At 38.5% G+C, this 17,951-nt stretch overlaps 1 protein-coding gene across 1 annotated transcript in view; it reads right to left on the bottom strand.

Annotated features, from left to right (window-relative positions):
- LMO7 (LIM domain 7) overlaps window positions 1–17,951 on the bottom strand; it is a 128,429-nt gene that overhangs the window by 60,530 nt on the left and 49,948 nt on the right. The window contains 1 exon segment of the mRNA XM_032442945.1: window positions 11,029–11,135. Within this exon segment, the coding sequence (XP_032298836.1) occupies window positions 11,029–11,135 (107 nt within the window).

Below are 17,951 nucleotides of genomic sequence, written 5' to 3' on the forward strand. Positions count from 1 at the left end.
TGTTTGTCTGATTTAGCAAAGCAAATTAATTGCTTCCATAGAAGTTGGCCTGATTTCCTTCCTTAGTCATGCTTCTTGAAGGAAGATATCATAAATTTACAGAAGTTCAAACCAGCTTTTAGTGGATGCGACCTTTGCAGAAGCTCAGATGGGAACATCCACACAGGGCCATATCAAAACCCTGCTGAACCACGATCTCATCCTCCTATGCAGCTCTAAGTGGCTGCCTAAGGAGGAGTGAAAATAGAGCAAGCAAAATGCTTCTCCCTCAGGGACTTCCCAAGCTAGATGTTGTTTCCCTTTATTAAGTAATTCTTCAGAGATTTCTCTTCCATGAACTTCTCCACTACTACCTGAGGTGAAGTAAACTTTTATCTTAGGCAGCATCATTTGACAAGGAGACCTACAGCCCTCACATTCGGATGACTTCTCTTTTAAGAATGAGATGCAGCAACTAGCTCAACTACCCTGCCATACCATTTCCTAGTGAGGCTTTCATATGTATTGTTATTAATATGAATAGTATAATATTCATCACTTTGTTCACCTTCCCTTGGCTTAAAGAGGGATTCATTCTACGTCTTCCTGGCTAAGGAGTTCTTTCACATTTAAACAACCAGCAGGAGCTAATTCCCATTTTTGGTTCAAGTGTCACAAGGTTGAAGATTTTTCAGTGCCACTGTTTTGGTTTTGGGGGTATATTGGCAAGTGAGAGAAACAGGTAAATGATCAAGCTCCAAAGCTTCACGCAGTATGACAACGGGAAACTACAGATTAGCCACAGCAGCACAATAATGTGCTGTTATTTCTTCTAGTCCTAGTAATTCTTAGCAATGCTTGGGTTTTATTTCTGGGTGGGGCTTTTTGGGGTTTTTTTGGGTAGTTTGTTTCTTTTTTGGGTGTTTGTTTGTTTTTTGGAATGCTATTGAACAGATACTTTCACAAAACTCTCTGAACTATTAACCCTGTCATTTCAGTCCTGAATAGCATGACCTCTTCCATAGTTCATCATTTCTATATGAAATAGGAATTGTTCTGACTTTCCTGTTCTCACTTAGTAATCCAAGTTTTCCTCATATTTTACACATGGAACAATATTTCTTAAAAAAATAGAAAAAAATTTAATTAAATCTGCCCTCTGTTAACTTGAGCATTTTTAGCTAACGTTTTACCAAGCATATCCCTCATTCCCAGAAAAGGATCATGGCTGAGAACATCTCATAGACATCAGGTCACAGGGTTAAAAAGCATGAATTATTGCATCATAAATCTGACAAGCATATTTGAGCACTTATTCACAGGGCACAAGTGGCTGTCTGTAATTTAATATCATTTACAAAAGTAAAAGCATTTTGAACTTAGCCTCCCTTTCCCCACCCCAGTTGACTATTTTATCATGTAACGCATTGGAATCCACGTCAGTTGATGAGTATCTTTACGCACTGGGTTCAAAGGTGTGTATATGTTTACAATCACTGGACATCTTTTCTAGAAGGGAAAGAGGAAATATAATACATATTACTCAACCTCTTCAGTCCGAGTAACATGCTACAGTGACTTTCACATATTTCCTTCTGAGTCAGTTTCTGATACGCCCCAGCACTGAGCTGACAGGAGCACCAGGAGGGCACAGCCAATACTCAGAGGCAGTAGTAGAAACCTTGTGATTTTCAAGGAGGACAAAGTCCCAGTCTTGAGCTGGGACAAATTAGCCCCTGCAATGGCATAGTGGATTGAGGAGCAGGGCCTAAAGGATGGTAGGAAAGGAAACATGGGTCAACACCAATCATCATAATCATCCTCACTTTCCTCAGTGCTAGTTACTCTATATTTAGAATGATGCTTTCAGTTCAGTGCCCAGCAAGACATTACTGAAATGAAGCAAGTTGAGTGGAGAGGACAGTAGGATGGCTGGAGCTGGAAATCCTGAGCTTCGTAGTCCAGCTTTTTCAGCCTTGAGAAGAGTTCTTTAGTTGTGGGTTTTGGCTTTTTTTTTTTTTTTTTTCCTTTTCTTTTAAAACATTTCTTTTTGTTTTTTAAAGACATTAAAGATCTTTATCATTAAAAACAAAAAACAAACAAAGAAAAAAAAAAACAAAACACGTGCCTTTATGTGGCTAAGCATGCTGTTATTTAGCAGTCTTCTCCCCACAAAGTGCTCTCTTATTAACTATGTGACAGGACATAATATCATTTAGTTGGTCTCATTGACAGCATGGAAAAAAAAAAGCCTGCAGCCATCTCAACATGTGCTCTGTAAAGATATTTGCATTTGTTATTGCACTGGAATACTCAGAGTAAAAAAAAAAACCAAAAAAAAACCAAAAAAAAAACCAACCGTTAATAGCACCTTGAAGAACACTATTGGGTTCTTCAGTTAAGCAATAATAATGAGTTAAAACCTCTCAAAGTGCTGTAACAATAATATTAACCATAATATAGGAATAAGAATGGCCCTAAGCAGGACTTGATATCAAGTACAATCTAAGTTGTCAATGCACTGTTCAGCCTTACTTTGTCTACCCACAGAGTACAGTTAATTGACAAACTCTTGTATTCATGAAAAGGTTTAAGTCAGCTTCCCTTAATATATAAAATAAGAGCTTTATCTTTTCATTCTAGCTTTAGCAATTTAGTATTAAAATGAAACTGAAGATATAATAAGTGACATGAAAATTACGTGATGCAAGCTTATTCTTTTTAGAAGTCCATTAGCCCAAACTCAGACACAACTGCAGTTTTCTATCTAAACAAACAAGCAAGCCTACAGCAAAGAAGAGCAAAAAGGCAGGTTTTATCTGTGTCTTCCTTCATAACTCACTACTTCTCATCCAACATAATCACCTTGTTTTGTAAACTGAATTCTGTCCTAAGAACCTGATTTGCATGATTACAAATGAATGCAGGTGCTCAAGGGATACTAAAAGGTTGGGAGATTCTTCTTTTAATACAAGGAAAAAAAGCACTGAAAAGAGCATTAAAAACATTGTAAAGGCTTCTAGCAGTAAGTTTTTTGAGTGTACAAAACCATATTTTTCAGAGATACTTTTAAAATGTAGTCTTTCAGCAAAAAAGTTATAGCAACTTCGTTTAGTAAATCATTCAGTTTTATAGCATAGATATTTAAATTCCAGTGCAAGGTTAGGAATGCATGTCAGTAAAGATACTAACACACATTAATGTCATTTTTCCAGATGCATTAAGACAATTTTCTGTACACTTCTAGGTACAAATATAGAAGCCTAGAAGTTTTTCATTCCTTCAGTAATCAAACACTATCAAGATTACAGACTCATAAAAAGGTAGATTACCCGTTAAATCACTCAACAGAAAAAGTGAACCACCTTAGACATCTCTCTTCATGATTAGAAACTTCAGAGAAAGTACAAAGATTAAACAATACCACACCCAACATTTTATAGACTTTACACCAAAAAGCTGGAGGTTAACCCTGGCAGGTACAGTCCAAAGTCAGGGACATATTTGATTACCTCCAACGGTTTTACTGTAATTACTTAAAGCTAATGCTTTGTGACATGTGTAAGTACTGTACACTGAGCACAATAGTTGGATGTGAAGATGAGTATATTTCAGTCATTGTTATCTCTGCCTAACAATTATTAGAGCTGACAAAAGTTAAAAGGGAAATGCATGATCTCGAAGTTTTCACAAGTAATATAAATACAGTAATTTTAATGTTTAAAATAGGATATGAGAGTATAACTCATGTATATGAAAATGCCCACAGCTAAGAGGAAATTTCCACGAATACAGAGTCATAGGAACATTTCTGAAGTCATTTTGAAGTGAGGGTGCTGCACTTTTCCATTTCAAGGGAAGTATCACTAGGAAACTTAGTTACCACAATAAAAACTTATTACAACCACATGTGCAAGAAATATAATTTCCCTAGAAGTCAGAAAATGATTTTTTAAAACAGCATTCATTATTCTAATTGAATTTTGTTTAAAAGGCTTTTGTTCCAGAAACTCCTGTCTTCTATTCCTTTCCCCTCAACTTGAATTCATAGATAGTCTCTTTGTGCCTTTGGGTTGATTGACTTTTTAGTCATTCTGTTAGAATCTGGAGACCTTACACATGTACTATCACTGGCTTTCATCCAGTCCACAACTTTCTGTTCTACACAAAATAAAAAAAGCAGGAAAGGGTGGTTCCCCTTTGTGTGTTTCGGGTAGGTATTTTTGTTTTGTTGTTTTGTATTTTGTTTTGTTTTTATTTTAAAGGGAAATAATAACTAGCTTTTTACACTCATACTGTGTGTTTTTTAGAAAAATTAAATCAGTACAGCAGACTTGGGCTCAGAGCCAACATGTACTCTCATTATAAACCTGAAGTTCTTGGGTTTAAAAAAAAAAAAATCAAGAAACTATAGCAGGTCTACAAGAATATTAGCTATGCAAGACTCAAATATAAATTCAATACTATCGACAACAAAACTGAACTCTGACCTACCTGACTACAAATTTACTTGCATTTTTTTCCTTTTTTTTTCTTTTTAATTGCTATTTTTTGGTTAGACTACCTCCATCAAAATTTAAAATAGAGCAATTCTTTGTGAAGCACAGAATAGGATACAACTCCCAAAAGAGTTTCTCATTACCTCTCAAGCCTTTAGGTAAGTCAGTCACCAGACAGTTCAAATTGCTGAGTGCTACTGGCAAAGCAAGCTTAAAGAAATCCTCCAAAGGTTGAGATGTGACACTGCTTTCACAACTGAAACTTTCCTTCATATGCATGTATGCATATACATAAATACATCTTCTTCCTCCACCCCCCACTTTTCCATTCTCTTTTTTGCTTGGTTGTCCAGCGTTCATGATTGAATTACAAGCATTCAAAGAGTCAGAGACCCTCTCTTTCTTCCTACCAAATCACTGTTTCTTTTAAATAGTGCTCTCTATTTCTCAACTAGCTTTTCACAGCACATTTTGGTAAAAGCTTTCATTCCTATTGCAGCATTAGGAAGAACAGAACTGACCTCTCTAAATGACAGCTGAGATTCATGAGTAGGCATCAACATGACTACAGGTGATATTGGTTTGCAAAAGAAATACCTAAAATTGTTAACAATAATCACACACTCAAAAGATCATCTTTTCAGGGCTTCCTACACAGGGAGGGATGCCCCCTCCCTGGAAGCACTAAAGACCAGGCTGGATGGGGCTGTGAGTAACCTGGTATAAAGGGAGGCATCCCTGCCTGTAGCTGGTGGTTTGGAACTAGATAATCTTAAACGTCCCTTCCAACCTAAAACATTTTATGCTTCTATGAAAGAGCAACACAAGTGGAATCAGGAAACACAACTTGTTCCTTAAGACCAGTCATGAAGAACATGAATTTATGAGGAATATCAATTTATATAGCAAAAAATAAAAGTAAAATTTGTTTCCATATAAAAACCTAGAATCTATTTAATAGTGCGTAGCTATTTTCTTAAGATACAAAGAACATAAACCAGCAGATACTACATCCATATTCTTCCCCTTTTTGCAAATGCTTCAGTGGTATTTTTACCACCAAACAATATCCATGCATTTAGCAGTTGCACCAGAAAAGACAAGTGAGAAAATTTCACCACTGAAAGGTGGCATTGGTGTTACTGTAATCTGACTTATGGGATAAAGAAAGCAGGTACTAGAGGATGCTTTGTGTTTGGCTTAACCCAATGCTAACACTGCTTACTTTCTGACAGCCCATAAGAGGAAAGGGTGGCTTAATAAGGGGACAACACTTGTGATACAGCTTGTAGAGATTCCATACATCTGTTTTAAAAAGTTTGTCTGCATAACTCTATATAATTATTCATTCTTTTTAACGTTTAATCATAAGAAAACTATATAAAATTGTTTCTGCTCCAGATAGGTAGGGAGAAACAGAATGCAGGCTTTTAACCGCATCACTTAAAGCTGGAAAATGAAAGGCTTGTTATTTTAAACATCTGTCTTCCAAACATTTTTTTTTTCGTACCTTCAATTCATAAAGTATCACCTCTGAACTGTAAGAAAGCCTGTCTCAAAAGTTTAGCATCTGAAATTCATGAACACAAGGGCAAGCGTAACAGTTGTTACTCCTCCCTGCATGGCTTTAGATACGTAGACCTTTGTCCAAGAGAAAGCACTGCATCCATTTTCTTTTTACCCCCAGGTGTATTTCTTTGCTTTAGAAAACTATAATCTATAGTTCAGAAGGAACTATAAATTGATAGCTAAAACTATCGCAAAGTTAGAAATGCCAAGGGTAGAAATCAGAGTTCTGTTAATTCACCTGATTTATGCACTTAATTCCATTTCAGCCAGATTTCTCAGTCAGGATTTTCCTCTTGTTTTATACATTTTTCTCTTAATTTAGCTAACAAGTTTGATGCTGAATAAGTAAAGAAGAACACAGAAGCAAAAAAGTTAAAGGCCTTATCCAAATATCATATTCAGAAACAGTAGGTTCTGAGACACGTCCAGCTACCTTAACAGAATTCAATTTCACTCAAAACCTATTCTAAATACAACCCCATCCTAGTAATATTAATAGAAGTAAAGTATTTTGATATTTATTGAAGAATGAAATTAAAGTAATAAAATTAACATTAGGAGTTGTGGTAGTTTTAAGCAAAGTTTGCCATTTATGATAAATGCAGTGGATTCTTTTTCCCAAAATTCAGTTTAGTGCATTAAATATTTTCATATATGATCCCATAATAGTTAGTGTTTATCATTAGTATTCCATGAAACTAAGTAGTTCTTTAATTCTTTTCAGATAGTGTTATTAATTTGCTCAGGAAAAAAAAAAAAAAAAAAGATTAATTTTAGTTCAGTTATTGATCCAACTGTTCAGGCTGCCTCCTTTAAAACTGATCACTGGGATAGCAAATTCAATCAGAACCAAAGTTTTCTATCTGTCTAGGGAAATTCTCATTTCTTGGCTTTATGTTGCTAAAAACCCTTCCACAGCTGGGAACAACTGGGTGTGCCACTTTTAAAGAGCTGGGTAAGGAAGTGCTTAGCATTTTTAAATAGAAACTGTTCTGTCAACTGCAAGTCCCTAGGCTCGTGTGACATTCCTACTGTGACAGAACTGAAAAAAGGATCAAAAGAATTATTGACAGCCCTGCCTTATGGGAAAATAATAATAATAATAATAAAGCTGCTGTGTTTTAAAATAATATTTCTGATTGGAAATGATTTTAAGAAATTTTAAATGAGAATTTAGGAGAGTCACATGCACTTATGCAAATAATTGAGAAGATGTACACTTTTATTGGAAGATGTAACTTTTATTGGAAAACATGATACATTGCTGTATTCCACCACTGAGCAATAACTTCTGCAGATCTACAGAAATACCAAAATATAAATCTCAGATATTGATCTATACTCTCATGCTCACTGGCAGAAGAGACGCCATCCATGCTGGTATATTTTTCCACATCACAACAACTAATCTCATCACTGATCTTGCAAAGCATAAAGCTTGCAATCCTTTGAACAGCAGCCAGTCATTTTAACCACCCCTCTTCACACAAACTTCTAAACAATAAAATTTTAAGCAGCTTTCTCTTTGCAAAAAGGATAATCGCATAATCACTTGGAACTCAGAGTCTCTAACATACTGGAGATGTAAGAGGATTCTTGTCCTAGATATAAGTAGTAATTACAGAGAAGAGTTTCAGATTGTGCCTATACGCCATCTCAGTCACCATTAAAATATATATATATAAAACAAAGTATATCTGGAAGTGGCAACTTCTTTACCAGATAGGAATATTATTTGTAATTAAAGCTTTTGGCAAGCCACAGGTAACAGAGGGTCTTACCTTATGCTCCTATGACTCAAAATATACTCACAACAAACAAACAAGAGCTTGGTATCTCTTATGGCTCAACATTATCATATATAATTGATGACACAAAGATATAGTGGTATCAATTAAAGTGAAAAGGAGAAAGCACCTCAGAAACAGGGTATGAGGAGGAAATAAATAAAGTACAAGGAGAAAATAACTCTTCCTGCTGGGAAGGAAGCCTAGCTACATGGAACACAACAAAGGCCTGGTAAGGTGCCGAAGAGCCTACAACACAAGAGGCCCCGAAAGTAAGTGTTGGGAGGAAATGCTTCTGCATATAACGCATCATTACACTGGAAACATTCCCACTGCAGATGTCCAGTATCAGAGCTATTATGGGGGTCAAATAGCAACGAGACAAATTCACACTGGGCAACCATGGCTCAGACAGAAATGCAGCCTACCAGTCAGAGTCATCTGCTGGCTTTACTATGACATATCATGACAACTCTGCTGTCCTCCTTAGTGCTAAAGGGCGAATCCACTCTTTCAATGGCACCCTCCTCCTTACACACTCTTCACATACAACAGAAGCTATATATTTTCTATCTGGTAGTACATAGTAGTAGCTGACCAGAATACTATATACTGCTTACAGCAATCCCAGCCTCAAAAGCTAACTGTTTAAGCAACAGTTTGTCTGATCTACTTTGGGTAGATAAAATGCACACACTTAACAGTGGTGCAACCATAGAAAACTGGAATACTACAGAGGTGTCAAAATACACGCTGCTCCAGGCACACTTTAATATTATCCTGCATAACCTATCACAGCTAATTCAAAATGAGGGCAATTAGCTTCAGGTGATGATGGCAAGAGAAATTTGCTTAGGAATGCCAGATAGCCAAAAAATGAAATGTAATCTTTTTCTCACATGCTGACTTTTATAAAAGTTTTCCTGCTTCATGACAAGAGTGATTTACTTTCAACGCTGAAACCAAGGTTAACAGAGGACAACACAAAAGCAATGCATGAAACAGTATCCCTCCTTTTCTGATGAGTGGCATCCTACAAATTTTGAATTCAAGCTTATTCTGCTTGAATGTCTGAAATTATTTATTTCTATTACATTAAAAAATCAGATGAGAAACTTCTTGATCAGACAGCATTTCTCTCCTGACACATACAGCTTTCTCTTGAAATCTTTTAAAGACTTGCTTGCCATCTGGGTGATCAAATAATGTACAATTAACTTTTCAAATGAGAATTATCTTGGTATAACTTATTTCCTTCACTTCTTAGAACAAAACTCATATTCCCCTCCAAACTTCTAAATATATCAAAACCTGTTATCATAGCTCAGTTAAGACTTCACAATGTGGTCAGATACAGAAGTTTTAAATTACTCTGTAAACCCTTTAAACATACTGTGGAGCTGTTATGATACAAAAATGTGTGGAAAGTCAACTTACATTGAAGTAAATTGAAGAGCATGCCTATACTGCTGCCAGTTCTCTTGACTCTACACTTCCTGCTTTGTTTTCCATAAGAAATGATCAAATCTGATTTTCTGACAAACACTAATTAATCTATTGCCAAGCAGGTATGATGTAATATGCCAACTGCCTTATGACAAATTCACATTCCAGCCTTGCTCTTTACTCCTAGAAGCAGAACTGGTAGCGCTGCAAGGATCCAAAGAAACAAAACAAAACACTCCACAGTTACAGATCCAACTAGAGTAATTTCATGGCTGACCTCACTTGGGCACTGTGGTTAACGTAGGGACAAGTTGGACAACACAGTTTGCACAACAGTTTGCTAACTCTACCTGCCTAACCTCCCCTGGGTTTCAGTTTGCCATTTACAACGCTGAGGACGAGCTCCTGACAGCGCCCAACCAACTCATCTATACCCTTAGAGCAAGTCTCAACCAAAATAACTTTAGCAAGGGTTTTTGTGGATAATGAAAGCTTGGCAGAGCTTACCAAGCCTTCAGCTTTCAGCGTGACATATGAGCCAGCATAGAGGATACCAGCATTATGAAAGGGTGCCAAATCCCAAGCACATTACAAAGAAATTATTTTTCAGATACGAGTCAAAGATTGGGAAGGGGGGGGAGAAGCATTTCCATCTCAAGTAACTAACATTAAAATGGTACGAACTTTCATTTTGAAACCTAATAAATATATCAGCACAGTACCATCCAGTCCACCTATAAGAGATTTCTCTTTAATTAAATCAAGAAGTCATTTTACCCTGTTTTTTCCTGCTATGTACAGAAGGATTACTGCCTGTTCCTCTTTGATAAAGCCAATAGATTAAGACATGAATCAGTTCTTAACATTTCACTTGACAGGTTTTCAGAACAGCCCACAGAAAAACCTCTTCCTGTTTGGAGACTTAACAATAAATTCATCCTTTGTACCAACACAATAAAAGAAGCTAATACTGTAACGAAGCAAGAAGCCCCATTAAGACATCTTTTGGTGACGTGTTTATCTTAAAACACCTGTTAAGTGCCTACATGTGAGAGTTCCACATTAATCTCAGAAACTAGCAATGAAACTTGTATTAGAAGACACAGTAGCCCAGAAATTAGAGTAATTACATCTCAGATCCAAATTATTTCTGTTTCAAAGAAAAAAAACTTCCTCCTCTGTAAACAAGACAATTATTCTGTGCAATTCTGTCCTTGGTTTCTACTCACATATTTTGAGAAAAGGTGTAACACTCAGTGACATACACTTGGCTAACATTTGGAGTGGAGGAAATAGAAGTCCTTCAGGAATACCATACCCAAGCTCCACTGCACTTCAGACAAGCATCAGAAAAACCACCTCAGCCTTTCAGATTTCACATAAATCATCTCAAAACATAAAGGAAAGCAATGCTTGTTGTATCACTCAGCAGTTAATTTTTCTCTAAGCCTAAAATAACCTAAGCAGATTCCATTTAATATACAAAATGTTGTAAATATTCATTAACAATTACTTTGCTTATGTGAGGTTTAATAATAATTAGTTTCTGAAATTAAATTTGCACAAACATTATTGACTAGTTTCAAGAACACATAAACCTTCACCACAGTATTCAGAACTGCTCTTACCAGATTAAAAGAAGAATTTTCCATAGGCAAACATTAAAAAACAAAAAAGAAGCCTGAGAAACTTATTCAGCTAAGCTTAGAGGGAGAAGGGAGGGGAAAAAACAAAACCGCAGAACTCACTTGACTGTAACTCGATTGGACAAATCCTGAAGGTCTCCTGGATGAAAAAGTTGAGCTTCTTTCAATCCAATATTTTCACAAGCTTTCAGAAAAACGTTTATATTATCCTGCAGAGAGAAGTAGAAAGCAGTTGCTGAGTTAGAAGCACTAGGCACTAAGCAGGTTTTGCAAGATGATTAGTGTGAGCCTCTAAATGTCAAAGTCCAGCTCATGGAAATAAAAATAAAAAAAGCAAATCTTCTGGATCATAAATACAGGTCGTTTCTCATATACACATGCAGCCGGTGATCTTGGTGACTGACTGATACGTTAAAGATTACCTGGCATAAAGCAGCAGCTAGCCAGTAGGCAGCAATCTCCACTTTGATGTCAGCTCTGTTCAGCAAACAAACGCCCTCTTTCTAGCTTTGCACGACAAGCCTCACCTCTTGCCTTTAAAAATAACTCCAGCTACTGACATTCACCACCCAGAAACTCTTGGCAGGAGAGGAAGAGGAGGAACATGCAGTTTCTATGATTACAGACCAATTACGGAATACTGCACCTAGAATCTGGGTTTGGTTGCTGAGCAAGCTCCTGAAAGACAGAAACCAAACAGTATTCAAACCCTGCTGCTTCCTCAGTTGTGGGGATTGCTCTCCTTGTTGGTCCTCCCTTCCTTTCCTCTCCACCCCCCTCTCCCCCCCCAAAACACCAACGTATAGCAAAACATAGGTGCAATAGTGTATTGCAGCACCCACCTGCTGCACCTGCTACAGATCAACAGTCTGGCAAGGGCAAGGTTAAACGGAGGGGGGAGGTGAGGGGGGGGGAACCTCACACGATATAGTGAGAGATTATACAACTTGTGATCTCTTTCCACTTCATAAACAATAGGCAATAGGCAAGAAATTCCTTCTCGTTAACGTGGAATGCTATCAACAACAAAAGAATTTGCCCTCTTGCGCACTTCTCAGTTTGGTTGAAAGCCACAGGAAAAGGTACACAGGGTTACTTAGCTCATAAACTGCACACAGACATGTTATGCTGTGGGTCTGTAAAGTCAAGATACTTATATCAGAATTTCAGAGTATGAAAAAGCTACACTTCAGCAATTTAATACACTTTAATCCCCCACTTTTTTTTTTTATATAATTACATGTAATCACTGAAAATAACTCACTAAAAGGAAGTACACAAAAAGTAGCAGCTGCTTCAAACGCATCAAGAAGTAAAACAAATACTTAAAGAAAAAGAAAGTAAATCCAAGAATCCCCTCAACCTTCTGTTTTGAAGGTCCCCAGGATTCCCCTTAATTCTTATCAGTCTGTAAACATGATATTATTCAAGGAAAATATTTGAACACAGTATTCTTTGTGCAAGTTATGTCTCTGTGTTACTACATCCATAAGGTCTCAGCTGACTCTCAAACAATCAGTGTTATGCCTCAAGGTCTGACACATGGTGTGCTGTAGTGGGGACTGTTCTACTGGGGATGGAAGGGGAGGAGAGATATGCCATGGCAGTGACAATGTGGGACATGAAACGGTGCTGCATGAGCAGCCAGGAACAATAAAGGACGGTAACCTCACCTCTGCACCAGCTGCTGCAGCACCCAAAGGGCTGCTTGCACAAGCAGTCAAGCTAGAGCTTTCTGCCAGTGTACCCCCGTACACTTCTCCTTCCCATCCTCTTTGCACCTTCAAGTAACACCAGCTTAGAAATGGCATTTTTATTGGAAGTGTCACCTTAGTACCAAGGCTCAAGAACTTGAAAAAGGCAGTTTCCTTTTATATAGGAGAGGACACAATTTATAGTCCCACTTCCAAGGCAGCGTGCTCTGATGGGTTTACCAGTTGCCAAAAGTCATAGTAACCTAGTAAATACATGGGTTGCATCAACTGAACTGCAGAGAACGCCTGCACTGTGCAGATAAACAAGGAAGAGTCAGAGACTTAGAAAAACTGATGTTGCCCACACCCTGAGTGTAATGAAAACACAAGTACTTGCTCATCAGTGGTGGCTCAGCTGTACAACAACAAAATTGTTGGCATATGACAGAATTTGATGTGTTGTAACAACTGAACTAAGAATCAACGTCGTGATAAACAACACGTATGGCACCTACAATGCATGAGTTAACACCTTCAGAAACAGGTCAAAGGGGGAAAAAAAAATGTGACACAAAACTCAGCTAGGCAAGGCACTCACTGGCATGTAGAAAGGAACAACCGTAAATCTTCCTCTTCCCAGCTGCCAAGCCAGTAGTTTGATCATGCTTGCCATTGTCTAGGTAACTCCAAACCTTCCTAAAGCTGGGGGCTGGGATTCACATCTCAGCAACAAAATCATCAAGAAGGTTATTGCACAAAGTTTGGATATTGACATGAAAAGGTGTAGCATCAACAAATTAGCTCTTCTGGATACTGTACTTGTAAAGTTCTCTTGAGCATTTCTAATCATCACAGTAAATCACTGAAGCTACAAGTCCCAAAATAGCTGGCAACCATTTTAAAGTCTTACAGAATAAAAACCTGTAAATGAATTTTGAATAGTACCACAGAAATAAGCAGAAAAAAATGACAAGCTGTCAAGCTTGCAATTAGATTCACTATTAGAAATGTGAAACGGGAACATTGTTCAGTGATTAAAGTGCTCAAATATAGTAACCATCTTGCTATTCCTTTTACCAAGTCATGAAATATAGCTATACTTTCATAAGACTAATGGCTGCCACCCTTTCCATTTCAAACGCTGCATTGGAATCTTAATTTCATCATAGTACATAGAAAAAAGAAAAAAATATATCAGACCTCAAACATCTGGAAAATGACAGCTCTATTTCCTTGTGACCACAAGGCACACAAGCAATGTATATGAGAAAAACAAGTTTAACACATGTGTTCCTACATGCCTTCTGCAAACAAGATGCTCACAATCTCTGTAAACCATGGCTGAGCGTCTAATTTTAAGAAAGATTCAAATCAACAGAATTGAACAGAAAGATGTCACGTGTTGAGAAAAAGACAAGGAACCTAAATAATAAGCAGAGAACATGAGAATTTGGTTTGTTTATGCCAAGAAAATCATACTATGGTTTTGGTTGGAAGGAATTTTAAATTTCATCTAGCCCCAACTCTGCTGCTGTGGGCAAGGACACCTTTCACTAGATCAGCTTGCTCAAAGCCTGGCCTTGGACATTTCTTGACAAGATGGGACATCCACAGCGTCTCTCAGCAACTTGTGTTAGTGCCTCACCACTCTTATAGTGAAGAATTTCCTCTTTTTCCCTAATATAAAATCAGCCTTCCTCTAGTTTAGTCATTACTCTTTGTCCCATCACTGTAATCCCTGAGATAATGAGCCCCTCCCCATCTTCCCTGCAGGCCTCCATTAGCTACTGGAAGGCCACTAGAAGTTCCTTTAGAGCCATCTCTTCTTAAGACTGAATAACTTGGCCTCTCTTCAGAGGAGAGGCACTCTAATCATCTTCATGGCCTTCCTCTGGACCTGCTCCAGCAAGTCCATGTACTTCCTATGTTTGGGAATCCAGAGCTGAATGCAGTACTCCAGGTGAGGCTTCATGAGAAGGGGGGACAACCACCTCCCTATCCCTGCTGGCCACACCTCTTTTAATGCAGCCCGGGATACAGGCTTTCTGCATTACACACATGTACTGCTGCCTCATGTTCAGTTTTCCCATCAGCCAACACCCCCCCAAAAGTTGTTAACTGCAGAACTGCACTGAATCCATTCTCCACCCAGCCTGTATTTGTTCTTGAGATTACCCTGACCTATGTGCAGGACACCTTACATCTAGCCTTACTGAACTACATGAAATTCACACACACCGACCTCCCAAGCCTGTCAAGGCTGATCTGGATGTCATACCTTCCCTCCAGCATGTTGACTGCACCACTTAGCCTGGTGTCATCTACAAACTTGCTGAGGGCACGTTCAGTCACGCTGCCCGTGTCACTGACAATGATGTTAAGTAACACTAGTCCCAATCCTGACACCTGAGGAACCTCACTCATTATTTGGTCTTTACCTGGACATCGAGCTCTTGACCACAAATCTTTGAGTGCAACTACCCAGACAGTTACCTACCACTGAGTGGTCCACCCTTCAAACCCATCAGTCTCCAGTTTACAGACAAGGATGTCATGCAGAACATGGTTTGCACAAGTCTTGTTGGGCACAGAGGTGAGACTGACCTATAGTCCCTGGGCTGCATGAACCGTGAGAGACAATACTGTTAATACTGTTCTAAGCCCGCAAGAGGACTGACAGCAAAGGGAAATGAATAATTGGCCATTTATAACAGTGATAACAATGACAAAAAGCAACTAGATGTTTTCAGAGTAGAGTTTGTTCAATGCACATCCGTGAGCATCTTCAGCTGGAATTAAAATGATGCCGTTACACTTTTTTTTTTTTTTTAAATCATAACAAAAATAAAGCCTGACGTGTTAACCACAAAATTCAAGTGCAGTCCATTTTTGTTGCATTTATCCTGTTTGTAAATTTGTTCTGGGAGGCTGAAAAGACACAGAGAGGAGAGATTGTATGATTTTCCCTAGACTATGTACACAGAGAAACAGTAGGGCATTTTAGATGCTCCAAGCACAGCTGCTGTTTCCCACAGGCTGTAGAGACTTACATTAAAAGCACACCGCAGAACGCTGACTAGGTATAGCTTTTACCATCCAACATTTCATTTTTGCCCACAGACTTCAAAGTAAACCACACCCAAACCCTCTGTGAAGTTTTAACACAAGAGAGGCTGAGCTCCCAGTGAGAAGCAGGTCAAGCAGCTGGCACTTAAATATTGCAGTTTGGGGAATGACAACTGATACCACACACTTTCAGGCACGCACCTGCCTTTCTGGTCCCCACAGGGCATCACAGAGCCTTCCCCTAGGCCTGTTGCTACGGCATTCCCCTCTAACCAATATTTAAAGCAAGACAAGGTGGCATGTCAACGCAAGGAACAGCCTTTGTCTTTCCATACCTCGCCTTCAGGCAGAAACAATATTAGTAAGTCTGTGGTCTATGCCTTCCCCTCCAACATCACAAGCATGGCTGCGTTCCTCACTCCTGCAAAGTCACAGATAGGAGAAGTGGAAAGAGATGGATCTTTTCCATAGTGGTACGGCACTTCCCTGTTGGTCCTTGCTTGACCTCAGCACTCATCTTCTCCCCAACAAAGGGCAGTGGGTTGGGCCACAGCATGGTAGCTGCAGCAGGTGGATAGGGTTGGAAAGGCAGGGCTGCCATGGTGTCCTACTGTCAATGCATCACCATCCTCCAGACTGTAAAGAAGGCAGCCTCTGTGTGGGAAATACATGAACCTGCCCACTTTCTTCTAAAAATAATGTTAATTTGATAAAGTAATTAAAAATATGGAGAGAATCACAAGTGGCAATGGTGCTATGGTTGCTGCTCCTAAAATGAAGGAAAAATAGCATGAGTAACAGGGTGAGAAAATTACAGATGCAAGAATGCTCAAGAATTCCAGTAGACAAAACTGAAATGTGAAACTGTAGGTAAAATATAAAAAATAATTTAAAAAAATCTCAGTGCTGTGAAAATCAAAAAGCATGAAAGGGATTTGGAGAGTCTCCATATAAGGATGCGTAACCAACATCTTATTTTGACTATACACGTGCAACACAAGATCACACTGAATTCATCTTGCAAATGTGAGTTCCAATTTAATTAACAAAATAAATCCCTCATTATCGTGATTATCTGGGTGAGGCAGGAATATTAATTTAAATAAGTCTGTAAATACATTTGCTTTCTTTAGGGTGCAGCCACATTGTGTGGTAAGCCTGCGTTCTTCCAAGTTAACTGTTTCTCTGAAATTCTGCACTTAAACACAGTGAGATCTTGAAACCATACAAGTTACAGCACATCTTTCAATTCAGTTGGCATCTGTGAGAAAAGCAATTTAATTAACATGGTGTTTTTCTGTTTTTCCTGGCTGGGTAAGCCAATAAACATAGACAGTCCTCCATATAATGTCCTACTCTTATGCAAAATAGCCCCCAACTCAGTTGAAGCTATTCTTCTGCCATTCAAGTTTGTGTTGTTGTTGTGGTTTCTAAACTTTATTTTTATCCCACCCACCACCCTACCCTTTGCAGAATGTGAAGGAAGGGAACATAATTTCATACTGGCAACCTGTGCTCCCAGGACCGTGAAACAGATTTGCACCAAAGTACTAAAGCATCACCCAAACTGCTACATGGTGCCAGAATCAATTCAATTCTCAGGCTTCCCACCACCGCCTCCACCCTCTCCCTAAAAACAAACACCCAGCATCTACAGTGCCTAGCAACAAAATTGACATTTTAGGAAGAGAGTGATGTATTTCTTTTGGCTACTGAATTCTGAAAAACATCTTAACCCACATTTAACAGGCATTTCTTAGTATTGCACTTACGAAGACATTTAGTGTAATCTTTCAAGATAACTCCATGCCTTCATGACAAAGCTTCTTGACATCTGCATTCCTCCAAGAAAGTGTACATTTTAAGAGAAAAATAGGAACTTCTTGTTTGCTTTTAAGGCATTAATTACTTCTCATTTACACAACATTATACTAGCCACTAAAGCTAGGTCAAAATAGTTGAATACAGAATTTAGAGCTGTGTTTTGCAACAGCATCACAGAGGAGCTACACGCTGTTTATGTTCAAAGGCGGGGTAAGGGAAGAAACTTGCAAATGATCTCGTTTGACAAGTTGGGTGACCTGCTCTTCCTCGGAGGTACATTTCAATTATTAGCAGTTTTAGGTGCAAGGGGGGAGGGGGCCAAGGGGGGGAAGAGCCAAGAACAGTGTTGAACATTATGGTCTGACCACAGGCCTGGGAGCCAGGAACTGCAATTACCACCTTGGCCTTGCATGACAGACTGCTTCACATTTGTCCCATCCA

The sequence above is a fragment of the Coturnix japonica genome, chromosome 1, assembly GCF_001577835.2.
Source record: "Coturnix japonica isolate 7356 chromosome 1, Coturnix japonica 2.1, whole genome shotgun sequence".
Lineage (NCBI taxonomy): Eukaryota > Metazoa > Chordata > Aves > Galliformes > Phasianidae > Coturnix > Coturnix japonica.